General features: G+C 37.8%; 1 protein-coding gene across 1 annotated transcript in view; it reads left to right on the top strand.

Annotated features, from left to right (window-relative positions):
* The window catches only part of LOC107299414 (rho GTPase-activating protein 42-like), a gene marked incomplete at both ends in the record, with an annotated part of 55,248 nt that overhangs the window by 14,165 nt on the left and 25,229 nt on the right, over positions 1-15,854 (top strand). Inside the window, 3 exons of the mRNA XM_015828776.1 lie at positions 6,486-6,590; positions 10,297-10,426; positions 13,503-13,603. Of these exons, the coding sequence (XP_015684262.1) occupies positions 6,486-6,590; positions 10,297-10,426; positions 13,503-13,603 (336 nt within the window). The remainder of the gene's footprint in view (positions 1-6,485; positions 6,591-10,296; positions 10,427-13,502; positions 13,604-15,854) is intronic.

The following is a 15,854-nucleotide window of genomic DNA, read 5'->3' as shown; positions in this document are numbered from 1 at the left end:
ATGTGGGTGGCTTCCTGGCCATCACCAGTACAATTGAACATCTGGTGTTATGCTGAAGATGAAGAGACCCTCCACACTCTGAGGCAGTCATCTTAGATACCTAAATGGTTTAGTACAAGATTAAATCTGAAGAAGATCAGATTCTGAGGAATTTTCTAATTAACTCTGGAACAGATGAAAGAAAACTTCGTAAACGGTTACTAAGAAATGATTAATGCGATCATCGTTCCCTCTCTGACACCTTTTACTACCTCCTCCTTAAGAAGCATGAGGAATAAGAGAAAAAAAGGACCTGTTCACCTTTAGTTCCAAGAAGCACATGTTTTATCCTGCTGTACTGCAGGAACTTCAGTCTAACATCTGGCCATGTAAATCCTTTGTACATGAATAACCCACAAGATGAGTAACAAGATAAATCTGCAAATGTTCCAGTCCTAGATATAAAGCACTAAATACTAGAATCTGTGGATTTTTTTTTAGAATTGCAAGTTCTTAAGTTATTTATGTAGATATTGTCTCTGACCTGGTCCTTATTATGGCAACAAGAAGCCATTCAGACATCAAAAGAAAGATGTGGATGCTACCCTTTGTTATAGTATTATAGATATTCTGCAGCAGGCATCTTTTACTTTTGCAGCAACACAAGACACTCTAAAATTTGCTAAAGGGGAGTATCTAGAACTGATAATGACTTTCTCCAGCAGCGAAGCAGAGTTAACATCTAGGATAGATAGAAATTTTCAGACATGGAAATTTCCATCTCAGATCCATGATTGCATCCAAACACATTTGCTTAGAGGTATCCTCTTCCCCAATTCCTAAATATACAGTCGGTGAGATGCTTGATGATAATATTATGCTATATTTCTCAACATCCTTGAGGCCTTAGTTTCAAAAGGCAGGCAATACCTTTGGGTATTAGAGTAATATTTCCACAGAAAATGCTTGCTTACTTACTGATTGATTGATTGATTGGATCTCTTGTCCACCAGAGTTGAGAAATTCCCAGGGGGCTGCAGTCATAATAATAAAATTTCCACACTACAATTACAATTTCATAACTACATATACAACCATTAAATAAGCAGTAAGCAGTTTTCACTATTAAGTTACATGAAAAATCCTGAAACAGCCAACCAAAAATCAATAAAAATAGATAGCAACATCTATACTTCAAATGCACTTTTAAACAGTTCAGTTTCTGATAATATTCTGAAACCTAAAGAAGGAAGAAATAAGAGGAAATAATGGCACATGTTCATTTAGGCCTGGTAATCTATCTAAGTCCATCTGGAATATTGTTTCCTACCCAAGGTGCCATTTTTTTCAATCTTGTCTGTCAACCAAGGCATAATGTGCTGCTGAGATGATTCTCTTGCTACTGCTTCCACCGGGATCAAATTTGGTACACAGATCAAAGTACAGTTCTCAGTATTTTTGAACCTTGGATCTTTTCTTTATGTGGTTCCTCAGCCACTCCATTTTAGCATTGGATCGTAGAAGCAAAAAGAAGGAAGGTCTACTCCTTCAATATGGAGGCCATAAGAATTGATTTTTTTTAATGACTCCATAAGACTCATACATAACCATTGAAATGTTGCTTTATTGATGCTCAGGGATCTGCAACTTTAAAGGCTTGTTCCCAAAATATTGCCCACCTGTAAAACAAATGATTAATTTTATAAAGGCAAGTGGTGCATAAGTCAGCAATATTTCTCTCAAATACTCCAGGTACTTACCAGAGGGGTAATTTTTGCCACATTTTGTGCATTTTTGAAGAAAGCCCTAAAAATACAGCAAAAATTTGAAGAAGGCACTGAAGGCAGAGAGAATGGAGATGAAATGTGAATATGTATTTATTTATTAACTGAATTGGCTGCCCATCTTACCACAGAATAAAAGCTTGGAAACTGCTCAGGCAGCCTAAAGAAACTGAAAACATATAGTAAGCATCTCTTGGGCAAATGCAATAAGAGTAGGAGGGTCTGTATTTCCTGCTTTAAAGGTCTGAATAATGGTATATACAGGAACAGAACAAAGACGGGCAATAAGTTGAGGTGGAAGACTAAAGCATGACTGAAGTGAAATTTGATAAGTTGCAAACAAGTTGCAACTATTTTCTGAATACTTCAAGGTCAAGTTGTAATAAAGAGAAACAAGTATAGGAGCACTCTTACAGGAGCATCTGTTTCTAAAATAAATTAATCAGATTTACACGGGTTGTTAATTTATAGGCTCAACTTCTGCAGTAAATCTCTGGGCTAATGTTAAATGTGGCAACTGGTTTAAAATTTGGCAACTAGGTTAATCTTCATATTGCTCATATAGTAAAAGTTATTCCACTCTTGGTATATCTCTAGACAAAAAAATGATGACGATTGCTTTTAAGGACCTAAATTTCTTAGAAGCTAACTTAGCAACCTGCTGATGACTCATCAGACATTGACTCAAGTTTTCTATGATTATCCCAAGGTTTTAGAATGTGTTCCCTATAAGATCTCTAAGGTGACACTATCTAGTTCAGGCATATCAAACTGCTGGCCCGTGGGCCAGATGTGTCACGCCAAAACCGTGCCCACCTGATTACCGACAATGGGGAAAAAGTTGTGATACGTCGCGTGACTTCATGTGATGTCGCAAGTTTGACATGCCTGATCTAGTTGATCTTGTTTAGACTTGAAGGCTGAGTACTTTCTTTCCTGGTTAGGGCTTGGATGGGAGAGCTTCAAAAATACATGGGTTGTAAACTACTCTGGCAAATTGAAGGGATATCCCAGAAGAGGCAAATAACAAGCCATTTCTATGTTGTTGCCAAGAAAACTAAGTAGGCAGTGTATATCTATGAATTCAACTTAAAGACTTCATTTCTTTAGTTGAAGTAGTAACATACTTTGTGGCTTTTATAAAAGTTTTTAAATGCATAGATTATCTGTTGACTTAACTGTTTTAGCGTTTTAAAATCTGTTTTCATTGCTTTTATTCACTTAAAGAATCTAGAAACAAGGATAGTTCAGTCATATATATAATTATGATAAATTAAAGTGAACATTAAAATTATCTACTTTAAGTAACACGAACATACAAACAACAAATAGATTTAATCTGGCTACTGTGTATTCATGAAAACCACAAAAGAGGTTGCAGTCTGACATTCAGATAGATCCCATGAAAACCAACTTAGTGGCTGAATTCAAATTGGAATAAATGTTAACTAGGATAGCCTAAGGCAGTGGTGGCGAACCTATGGCACACGTGCCAGAGGCGGCACTCGGAGCCCTCTCTGTGGGCACGTGCGCCATTGGCCCAGCCCCACTTCCGCCCATGGCCCCCTCCTCACCAGCAGCCCCCCTGGAGGACAGTCACCCCCGGGCACGGCCTACACAGAGCAGCGCAGCTAAGGACATAGCCAGGCAGCAGGAACAAGACTCTGCCCTCGCGCCCCATAGCGTGCAGATGATGCTGCGGGGAGTGGGCAGAGGGTGTGGCTTCCATGGTGCTGCAGGGCTGCCTGGGCGATCTGCTGCAGCAGATCATGGAGGCGGTGCGTAGCCAGGTGGGCGAGGTGGGGTGGGCGGGGCCGGAGCAGGCAGGGTGGGAGGCGGAGCGGGATGGTTTTGGGGCACTTGGTCTCTAAAAGGATCGCCATCACTGGCCTAAGGAGATCCAAAGGTTTTGCTTCTTGATTTCATTTACAGTAACTTCAATATTATTTCTAAACCTGGCTGCCTTAACTATGGGTTATTGCAATAAACCAGTTTGATAAATATTGCATCTGAACTGGGAATTTATATTAGTCACTATTTGGATCAAAAATAGAAAAAAAAAGGATTTTGATTTTTTGGTAGGTCTGGAAGGAAATGGGAGAAACTTGCAAACTTACTGTCATTCAGTTTTAAGATCTGAATAGTGTGATTAAAATCCTGCAGGTTGAAAATTAGCTTTTAATTACCGATATCAGATTTAAAACAGTTAATCCCAACCACATTTTACACACAGATACTTATTAAATTATCTTGACTGCAGGGTAATTTTTGAACAAGCAAAATTACCTTCCAAGAAGCAGGTGGCACAAGTGCAGAAGATGAATGAATGAATGATCCTCCTGGAGAGGTTCCTCAGGCTCACCCACCCATCCAGAAATGGCTTTTTCTACTTGCATTTCTAAAGTGGGGCAGAGCAAGACCCTCCCAGGATGCCCTCTTTTCTTTAGCCCAACTGCACCTGACTTCATGCTCTTTTGCTTGCTTTCTTGCTTGGTCTTTTCCCCCACAATTTTTGCATTTGCTTCCTCTTGCTGTTGAAAGGGAGGGAGGGAGGGAGGAAGAAAGAAAAGAGAAAGAAAGGAAGGAAAGAAAGAAAGAAAGAAAGAAAAAGAAAGACAGAATGAATGAATGAATTCTGGAAAGTGGCAAAAATTAGACATTCGTTGGGAGAAGCACAGCGAAAGGAAGGGGAAGATGGCAACGGCAGTTTTGTGTTGATGCATGAAAGGGGTACAGCTTGCATAATGATGGCATGACGCTGTTTTTCTCCTTTTGGAGAAAATGTTAGATCCTGAAGACACCTGTGGTTGGCAGTAATGGAATGAAAAATGTCTTGCTGCCACAGTTGGGAGACTGTTCAACCTTGTAGACATTACTCAAGATACAGAGAAACTCTTCGTCTAAAGAGTGTCAGGCTCCAAAAAACAAGAAGGTTCGAGACTCTTCTAAGCAGTTTCCTTTATTGTTCCTCGCCTATAGACAGAAGTCAAACTAAAGCAATTACTTGCACCATAAAATAAATATTCTGGGAACCAATAGGGAGGAGATGTCTTAATTCTCTTTCTCTAAACTCTGCTAACTTTTGCTCCTTTTGGAATGCATTTCCTCTCTCCTGGGAATCCAGACAATACTTCATCACCAAAGGACACCATATAGGACCTAGTTAGAAAGTTAATTTTTCTTCCTGCTTACTGGTGACAATGATATTTCCTCCCTGCCCACTCACCCACTTTCCAACCTATATATGAATTCAGGTAGACATGCTTGAGATGAGTCAGGATCCATGTCTGAAATCCTCACAATGACAAGTGTCAAAGTGATGAAGATCTGCAGAGACACTTTAGAACCATTTATATTAGTTCATGCAAGACTTTTTACACTAAAATTTGCTGGATAGTTCGTACAGCTCTATAATACTAAACTAGACTAACATTTATTTATTAAATTTATTTGCTGCCCCTCTCGTTTAGTAGCGACTCTGCATGTATCTGGTCAGTGAGTGCCCATATTCTACTGTATGACTTTTCTGCAGTTTATGCATTGACAAAAGTGTTTAAAGTAGGGTTTTCTGAAACTTAAATTCTTTTTAAGAGATGTAGCAGTTCGCAATCAATTTGCCGTGACTGCCATCTAGTGTCAGGAGTTGTCCAAGATTAAGGAGATATCTAAAAACAAATACATAATCTGAACCTGCTCATATGGAAGTGACACCTTAATACTGCATTGATATTGAGCTAAGGAGCATGATAGGTATACAAAAAAGATGGACAGCAGGAAAATCAAGGAAACTTATATTCATTTGCAAAAAAAAACCTTCAACCTTGGCTCTGAAATTAGCAGTATTAACAAGCCTTAATAATGCTTTTGATAAAAGCTTTGCTCACTGCTTAAAGAATGATCCTCTGATTAATTGGAAGCTGGTCTTAACTTTGATCTTACTTTGGACATTCTTCCTAAAACTCAGCCTTTTGCTGCAACCTGGAATGGAGACAGTGCAATTGATTGTTCCTTTATCTCCCACCACATGTGTAAACCTATGTGCTAAGTTTTAGCTATCAAGCTGTCACTCTGAGACAGGTCTGTGAAGTATCTGCTGTTAGCAGAAGACCTAAAATATCTTAGTCAATGCTGCATGATCTCTGCAGTTATGGTGAATATTCAGACTCAATTTGTTATTACATAATTATTTTGAATAAGATACAACTCGAGCTTTTATCTTTGGGTCTCTTTCTCTTCTTTTATCTCTCCCTATTTACCTTTCATGTTCTTTTCCGACTTACCTCCTCATTCCTTAGGACCAGTCAGCCTTCTATTCCTATCCTTGCCCTGTAGTAGGGGTATCCAACCTTGACAACTTGCTAGCTGGGAAATTCTGGGAGTTGAAGGTCACAAGTCTTAAAGTAGCCAAGGTTGGAAATCCCTGTTGGCCTACCTCCTGATTTCTGACTTTAAAAGAGGCATAGCTACAAACCAGAAGATTTGTGCTCACTGCCTCTTTGTGCTAGCAGCCAGCTTCTAAGATGGGCTAACAAACTATGCTTAGAATGATGCGTCAAAGTCTCAATTCTTCTTTGAAAAAGCCAAAGAAAGAAACCCTGTTTTGTTTTAACATTTTGCCCTCTTAATATCTTCACAGACATTGTCAGTTACACAATGGATAAAATGAATTTTAAATGCTTCATTTGAGTTTTGATTCTATTCTTGTTTTTCTCTTTTTTTCAGCTTTTGGCTTTTCTTCAGGGATTATTTACATTTTACCATGAGGGATATGAATTGGCCCAGGAATTTGCACCTTACAAGCAACAGCTGCAGTTCAATTTGCAGAATGTAAGACTAAATTTCATTTACTACCATTTTTTTTGAATAATTGAATGCCTTTATGATGAATCCCCAATTCAGTTACAATTTTGAAACCTCCAGAAAATAAAATGAATAATTTCAGGCATAAATGCACAATCTTTCCTGCATTGCTTATTACATTTATTGATTTATTATGAAATTTATTTGTCTCCCATCTCGTGACTCTGGGCAGCTTACAATATAAAACAAAAACATTAAAAATCATCAATTATATAAATTATAATTCCAAGGTAGAGACATTTCAGGTCTATTGCTATTGCTACTGCTACTTTGTACATTTTGAATTATACCTTAGTTCAGGGGTAGGCAACCTTGGCTCTTTTATGACTCGTGGACTTCAATTCCCAGAATTCCTGAGCCAGCCATGCTGAGGGGAAAGGGAGAGGTTTCCAAGCTGAGCCATGCTGGCTGAGGAATTCTGGGAGTTGAAGTCCACGAGTCATAAAAGAGCCAAGGTTGCCTACCCCTGCCTTAGTTCAAAATGTACTAAGAGAAGATTCAATACCCTTCCAGGTACTGAATTACTGTTTTCATCAAACCTTCCCAAGAAGGCCAGCTAGAAAGGCGTTGGTTCCCTTTTCCTCTCTGAGAGAGATGGGCAATTTCAAAATTCGATAAAATAAAAATTTAATTTTTTAATGGTTCAGTACACATATCTCTAATTTGATTTCTTTTTGTTAAGGATATGGAGGCAGGCTAGTTAGAATTTTGAGACTATGCTGAGTTCCTTTACAACATGGAAGTACATGGTGGTCCTCGACTTACGATCACAATTGAGCCCAAAATTTCCATTGTTAAGTGAGACAGTTGTTAAGTGAGCTTTGCCCCATTTTACAACCTTTCTTGCCACAGTTGTTAAGTGAATCATTGCATTGTTAATTAGTAAGACAGTTGTTAAGTGAATCTGGCTTCCCCATTGACTTGTCAGAAGGTTCCAAAAGGTGATCACATGACCCCAGGACATGACAACCGTCATAAATATGAGTCAGTTGCCAAGTGTCTGAATTTTGATCATGTGACCATAGGGATGCTGCAACAGTCATAAGTGTGAAAAACTATCATAACTCACTTTTTTCAATGCCATTATAACTTCAAGCAATCACTAAATGAATTGTTGTAAGTCGAGGACTACATGTAATGTGGTTATACGCAGCTAAAAAGCACTGCTTTACTGGAATGTTATCTGCCACCCACCTTCCTGGCCATCGTTACCTTTTATTGTTTTTCTCCACAAGTGGACACACTTCAAAGCAGAGCATATGCTTTGATCATTCTTTGTTTTTATTTTCCTTTTTCTTACTGGCCTGTTGGAAGTCCAGATGCATTCTGAAAATAAAAATGCTGAGAGCGGAATTTTGTTCTGCAGCATGCCAACTTTCTATTTTTATGAGAGTTCTATAAAACGTCATGTGGGATAGGATCAGTGGTGGAATTCAGCCGGTTTGCACCATTTCGGCAGAATCGTTAGCTAATTTTTTGTTGCCCAGGCCCAGAATGGACTTCCAGAAGCGGCATCCACACAGAGAACCAGTTGTTCACATATTTGAATCCCACCACTGGATAGGATCCTTATGAATTTCAAGTGTGGGATCTTTGAGTGCATTGGAATCCATGGACCCCACATTGAGTATAGCAAGTTTAAATAGACATCATGACATCTAGAAACATAATCTCAATAAACAGGAGTGAATATGTCACAAGATGCATTTTATATTCAGTTCTACATTCTAATGTAGTTTCCCCCCTCCCATCTTAATCCCAGATAACTGGAATGTGTAAGTGGTCCAATAAAAAGAACTAACAAAAATATTAGGATGAGTTAGTCTGAAAATATGCTTCATGCTGAACAGCTTATTAATATAGAGGGCAATGATTGAAGAGAATGAAGTAAGTCAATTGTGGATGTCAGTCCTCAAAATACTTTTAACTCTTGGGCTGTCATCTGTCTTGCCTTTGGGGCAAATCCAAATTGCTGCCTAGAAGGAGAAAACAGATAAATAGAAGTTTCTTGATCTCTGAAGAGAGAGTAAGAAGAACCAAGAAAAGGAAAACAGTGAGCCTCATACAAACCTCAAAATGTCAACAATTCAAAACTGAAGAAGCAAAAATTTCATATTTACTGTTGCACATTTATGTTCCCTCAATAGAATTATAAAACTTGACCACAGCCGAGCAAAAGGAAAGTGTGTAGTAAGATCATATCTAAACTGTTGGTTTTAAAAGCACCAGAGGTCACTGTTGCTCTAACTTTATATTTTGAAAGTGCAAAGGGAGTGTGCATTTTAGCAAAAAGCACCAAGGAAATTTACAGGTCATTGTTAGATTAGTCCGATCCCACAACTCTGGTTACATTTCACAATGATTCAGTGCCAATTGTTGACCTTGTTAAAAGCACCTGTGCTTATTGTTAAAGATGTCATCTTCAACAGTAAGTTGAAAGGGGGAGGAAAAACTCTTAATTCCTGGATTTCTTTTTTTGCTGATTTGGTGCTTGGCTAAAAATAATAAATATCCTCCAAGGCCATTTTACATGAATGTGATAATGCTGTTGCCTTGAAGTCTTCTTACTTTATTAGCAGAGCAGAGATTCTATGTCTGTACTTGAGAAAAATATAGTTGCAATTTGGTTTTTCATCACAATTACTAATGGAGACCTGCAATACTCCTATACTAGCTAATTGTATATTAATATACAATACTGGCGTTCTCTTCAGATATATAGTTTGCTTATTAATAGCCTTTTTTGTACTCGGAGGAGTTATGAAGGCAAATACATTAATATATTAGATTCTGTAGACAGGCAGAATAGTTCTATTAAATGCAAGTAATCCTCGACTTACAACAGTTCATTTAGTGACCATTTGAAGTTACAACAGCACTGAAAAAAGTGATTTATGACTCTTTTTCACACTTACAACCATGGTCACATGATAAAAAGTGAGACGCTTGGCAATTGTCTCATTTTTATGACGGCCGCAGTGTCCCAAGGTCATGTGATCATCTTTTGCAACCTTCTGACTAATAAAGTCAATGGGGAAACCAGATTCACTTAACAGCCGTGTTACTAACTTAACTAGAGTGAATCACTTAACAACTATGGCAAGAAAGGTTGTAAAATGGGGCAAAACTCACTTAACAAATGTGTCTCTTAACAAGATAAATTTTGGGCTCAATTGTGGTCATAAGTCAAGGACTACCTGTATATATTTCATTAATGGCCCTTGAAGACACTTATGCTGTGTCATTTGTTTTTAATGTGTGCATGAAGGTCATGAAGAAGTTTTATGTGAAAAACCATAAAATAATTGGAAAATGTTGAAAAGCTGTAGACTTTGCTTGGGCTGTAATGCTTATAGTTGCAAGCAGTAGGTTGTATGTTTGAATGTTTGCCAGAGAAAGAGAGAGAACTAAAAGATAATATGAAAAGACCATATTATGATACGATACGTTTGGTTGGGATGTAGAAGGATGTAAGGAAAAAAAATATTCATTTGGATGCTTCATACATTCAGAAACATTGGAGTAAGCTTATAGTTCTGCCTTAGAAATTTTAGATAGAAATGGAGCAGTGACCTATGCAGAAGTAAACTACTAATTGTGCTAGATCACATTTGGAACAGAATGCATATAACTCAAGATCATCCTTTTTCTTTTTCTCTGCCTTATTGCTTAGACCAGGAATAATTTTGAAAGCACCCGTCAGGAAGTGGAACGACTTATGCAGAGAATGAAGTCTGCCAGCCAGGATTACAGGCCACCCAGCCAATGGACTATGGAAGGCTACCTCTACATACAAGAGAAACGTGAGTAGTCAATAGGCCACACCATATATTTATAAGTTGACCACAGGTTAATATGTCATAGAGCTAAATACCCATTACAGTAGTGGCCAAAATTGTGGAAACTTTTTGGGAAAAGTGTACAGTAGAAATGCCACCTTTGGTTAAGTTTCCACCAATTTTTCTTCTAATTTTTTTTATAACTGTAGCCTTGTTCACTTAATAATACTATTTTACATCGCTTTCTGGACAACCAGTCAACTCTTTGCACCATTACTTTAATTTTATTATGTTTTACAAGCTCACTAAATGAAAGAACATAAAAAAACCCAACCAACTTGATAGCGATCACATAACACACTGACAAATGTCCTCCTATCAGCTTCAATACATAACATCAATAACTGAATCCTACTGTGATCTGACTGGCTCATTGCCAAAACAAGATGACACCTGATTGGCTCCCTAAACACTTATGCTCATTGGCTACAATCAGATGAAGGAAAGCTACCTGATATCAACCTGAGCAAGTTGTGATTCCTTTTTCTGGTTATTTGGCTATAACGTTTCATAGAATACAGTACAGATAATTGAACAAACTGTGTTGCATTACATTCTTGATTAAATTATCTTTCCATTGATATATAATTTTATGGTACTACTAAAATAAAAGTAGTGTTATTAGCCATCAAACCTTTTCCCAAAAGGTTTCCACAATTTTGGCCACTACTGTATATGTACTGGTACAGTAGTCCTCAATTTACAACCACAATTGGAACCAGAATTTCTATTGCTAAGCCAGGCAGTTGTTAAGTGAGTTGTACTCAATTTTATGACCTTTTTTCTCCGGTTGTTAATTGAATCACTGCAGTTGTTAGGTGAATCACGCAGTTGTTATGTAAACCCAACTTCCCCTTGTCAGAAACCAGCTGAGAAGATTGCAAATGGTGATCACATTATTCCAGGATGCTGGAACTGTCATAAATACAAGCCAGTTGCCAAGCACCCAAATTTTGATCACATGACTAGATAAATAGTGTGACTGTCATGGGGACATTTTTTTTCAGTGCCATTATAACTTCTAACAAGCACTAAACAATGATTGTAAGTTGAGGACTAGCTGTATTCTTTTCTATTGATTGATTCAGCCAGAGGTTCAGACTGGTTTTGGCATTTTAACCCACCTATTAAGTCTTTCCCAAGGACCTGGGATAGGCAGATGCTGATGTTTTATGGTGTTAGAGATATCATAGCACAGAGTTCCAATCTTTCCCGCTTTGCGGACTGGCGGGGGAGGGGGGAGAGAGGATGGTTCCACCTGAGTGGCCAGCAAGCATGCACGCGCAGCTCCATTTGCACGAGCATCATGCACGCACACCCACTGCTCTCTCAAATGGAGCGCACGTGCACATGCTCACCTTCTGCTTGCACAACTGGGGATGTGGATCCACGCGTACGCTCCCCCACCGTTTCTGCAGCCTGTTTGTAAACCCCTCATGGCCTACTAGTGGGCCATGGCCCAGAGGTTGGGGACCCCTGTTATAGCAGGACATAAGCTTTTCTTGAGTAAAACTGCCTTTTGTAATTGACTGATAGTGAATTTGTCAATGGCAATGGTGTTCAAATTCCAGTTGTTTTGGGACCCAACATGCCTATTGCTATTGGTACTACCTTTGCTTTCTTCTGTGGTATTATTATACCTATTGCTATTATCAGCCCACATCATTGCACTGTATAAGGCCTTTTGTTGAGAGTTTTACTGTTTTACTATTGGATATACATATTTTAGTATAATTCAGATTTTATTAGAAAGATAAGGCACCTGCACATTGAGGTAGAAAGACCAAATGCTAGAACTGATCTGTATTGTAAACCATTAGAGAGAAGTAACCAAGTAACAGGAGATTTTGTAGTAAGTAAGATTGTTGCACATTTCAAGAAGTCATCAAATGGCAGAAGTTTTTCTTAGATTCCCAAGGAGTTGTCATCCTTGTATCACATAATAAGAGCAAGAACATGGTTGTTCCGTGGATGTCTATCAGATATATTCATTTGATTTGTTTCTCAGTATTGTGTGACCACTTGAAGGTGACTGTTCAATTGCTGGCTCTGGAATGGAGATGCTCAATTGCCTAAAAACAAATCTCCAAGGACCAAGTAGCTTGAGATTATGGTTGTCTTACTGAGATGTTTTGCCATTTCCTCCTATTAAACAGCTTCTAAGTAACAAAAAAATTGGTCTTTCCTTCACAATGATTTTCCAAGGCAGCTTTGCCTGCTTCAGAGCAGCATCAGTTTGCTCTGAGCTTCTTTTTTTTCTATCCTTTAATTAACTAATAATAATAAAAGGCAACTGCCACTCTAGAGGTCTCTTTTAAGCGGAAATTACCTTGGACATTATTAAGAGGAGAGCAAGGACATAGGAAAATGCCAGGCACACTCAGTGCTTCATTAAGCAGCAAAAGGCCAAGATGACACACTGTCGTAGTGGAGGAAATTATTTGCTCATTTGTTTAGGCTAAGGGAAAAAGATGACCCAAATGTAATCTTGGTCTCAGATTTACAGTAAAAGCACAAATTGTTCTGTGACCATCTTGGTTCGGGCTATGCAGAGTGAATGGGAATGTGTGTTTGTCCTCCTATGTGGCAGACCAACTTACTTATTTATTTATTATTTTTGTGTGGTAATTTTGAGATGGGTGATTAAAATAGACTGGGTTTCCCCATGTATCTCAAAATACCCAGTGCTAATTTTGGGAAAGCACCTAAAACATCTTTTAATTTAATATATCTCCCATGAAAAGACAGAGGGATGGGCATTTTCCTTTTTTTTTTTTCAACCTTTGTTTTTAATTTTGTACGCTTCCCAGAGTCATATGGGACCCTTGGTGCCTCTCTGAGCTTGATGGTTTTCTTGCAGACGTTTCACTACCCAACTAAGTAACATCGTCAGTGTGTCGTCTACAATATTTTAATAACAATTACTTTATTCTATATTACTATAGTATAAATTTTATCATAAAATATTTCTTTGTTATGAATTTTTTGTTCTAGTGATCTGCAAAAAAAAAAACACTTATTTTTTTTTTCTTCTTTTTAGGACCGCTAGGATTTGCTTGGACAAAACATTATTGTACATATGACAAAGGGACCAAAGCATTCACAATGAGTATTTCTGAAGCCAAATCTGGAGGGAAAGTTGTAAGTATCATCACAAAGACTGAATTACTTTTTAGTCATCTGCTTACCAAGTTTACCAAGGATAGTGTTTCCTTTAGCAAATTGTACTTAATGTATTATTAGGAAGAATAGTGTATGTGTGCTCAGTATTCTTATGGAATAGGTCTGCCTTTCAGTGGAAAAAAATTGATTAATTTTTGAGTTTGAATTATCCTTCACATCCATTTACATATATTGACATGTTATGGGTCTGAAAGAAAACTGGGCTTCAATGATGTCAGTATCTCCCAGAATATTTATTTATTATTTTATTAAACAAAATTATATGGCAAAAGAAAACTGGGCTAGAATGATGCCTGTATTTATTATTTATTAAACAAAATTATATGGCAAAATTATACTGTATTCTATTCTATTTCAAGGAGACTTATTTATTTGTATCCTGCCTTCATTATTTTTACAAATAACTCAAGGTGGTAAACATATCCAACACACCCTTCCTCCTCCTATTTCCCCACAACAACAACCCAGTGAGGTGAGGTAAGCTGAGAGAGAGAGAGAGACTGGCCCAAAATCACTCAGCTGGCTTTCATGCCTAAGGCGGGACTTGAACTCCTGGTCTCCTGCTTTTGTAGCCCAGTGCTTTAACCACCAGACCAAACTGGCTCTCTCTCTCTCTAGTCTGTCATAGTCTTAAAATGTAACACTTCTTTTGTCTGCCAAGATAAGATTTGTAAATGTGATAATGAAAAAAAAGTAAACTGTAGAGTGATGCCAGCATGGTACTCAGTTATAATTATTTCCTGTATACAGAGAGCAGAAAATTCATTTAAAGAGCCACTATAGTGTAATGCAGTAGTTCTCAAGCTTTTCTTCACCACAGACCCCTTTTAAATACTTTTTGTGACCACTTACCTCCAAGACCTAACTCAAGATTTAAATCATAACATTTTATATACATACACACACACACACACACACACACATATATATATATAATCTGAATATATGAATCCCAGGTGTAGACATGTTTCTTAAGAATCAATAAAAATAATGAACTCCGGGATGTAGAATAGCCTTTTATTACTGAGTTTTCATCAACTAGCTGTTGACATCATCAGAATAAGGGCTGAGAATAAAGGAGAACCTACATGTGTGCTTGTGTGACTGTTTTTAATGGTCAAGACATAGAACGCATATATAGCATGCTCACAACACACTTGCTCACATTTAATCCAATAGTTCCGGCTTTGCTGCAAAAGCCAGTCGAGTTATATATATATAATTTTTTATAATCACAAATGCTTAATATTTTATCAGCAACATATTGTCTGGGTTCCAACATTTAACTTACTAATACATGTTAAATTCCTTTCTCTCTACCTCATTTTTCTAGCCATTGATAAAAGGTATCCCATGTTCTAAAGTATACTGAATCTTCTTTCTCTTTCATTTTCAATATCAATCTATCCATTTCTGCACAATCTAATTTTTTTAATTAACCCTCCGTTGGTAAATCTTCATTTTTCCAATGTTGAGCGAATGCAATTCGCACTGTAGTTAATCATAACATTTCTTCAAGCCTTTGCGGACCCCCTGTGATGATGTCATAGCCCCCCTAGAGACCACAGGTTGAAAACCACTGATCTAATGGCCTAATAGGCACCAAGCTAGAAATTGGCACCACATTAGCTAGGTGAGGTTGGGCCAGTCCCTCTCTCTCAACCCTACAAAGAAGGCAATGACAAATCACTTTCAAACTCTTGCCAAGAAAACTGCTGGGTGTATTCCAGGCAGTCCCCAGGAGTCAACACTGACACAAAGACCAAGCAAACCAATAAGTTGCCTTTAGTGAAGAACTTAGACATTGGCTGATTTTAGCCTCTCCAGAAATAAAGCCAATGGAGATTACAGTATATTTTGTAACTCCAGATTCCAGTGTGGATTTATTAGTTAAACTGACAAAAGGTTTCTTAATGCTAAATAAGGCAAATGTCTGCAGAATCTGTTGCAAAAGAGATATTCTCCTTTCTCTTGAATGAATGCCTCAATCAAAATACTTCCTGAAATAATATGTGAACACTACTTAAAAGCAAAGGTGTCTATGCAAATGTAATAAATGTAGAAAGGAAGTATAGATCTGCTAGATCAGACCCATACATATTTTAAGTCTGTATTTTGTTTGTCTCATGGCCAGTAAGATAGCTCTGGGTTAATATTAATATTAAGCAGGTGCTGGAGATAAATCTCTCTCCCACTGCCAAGTTGATTA

This window comes from Protobothrops mucrosquamatus, unplaced genomic scaffold (assembly GCF_001527695.2).
Source record: "Protobothrops mucrosquamatus isolate PMUCROS unplaced genomic scaffold, P.Mucros_1.0 scaffold4881, whole genome shotgun sequence".
Taxonomy (NCBI): Eukaryota; Metazoa; Chordata; class Lepidosauria; order Squamata; family Viperidae; genus Protobothrops; species Protobothrops mucrosquamatus.
The sequence above is the reverse complement of the archived record's forward strand: the minus strand, read 5'-3'. Positions and strand labels throughout refer to the sequence as shown.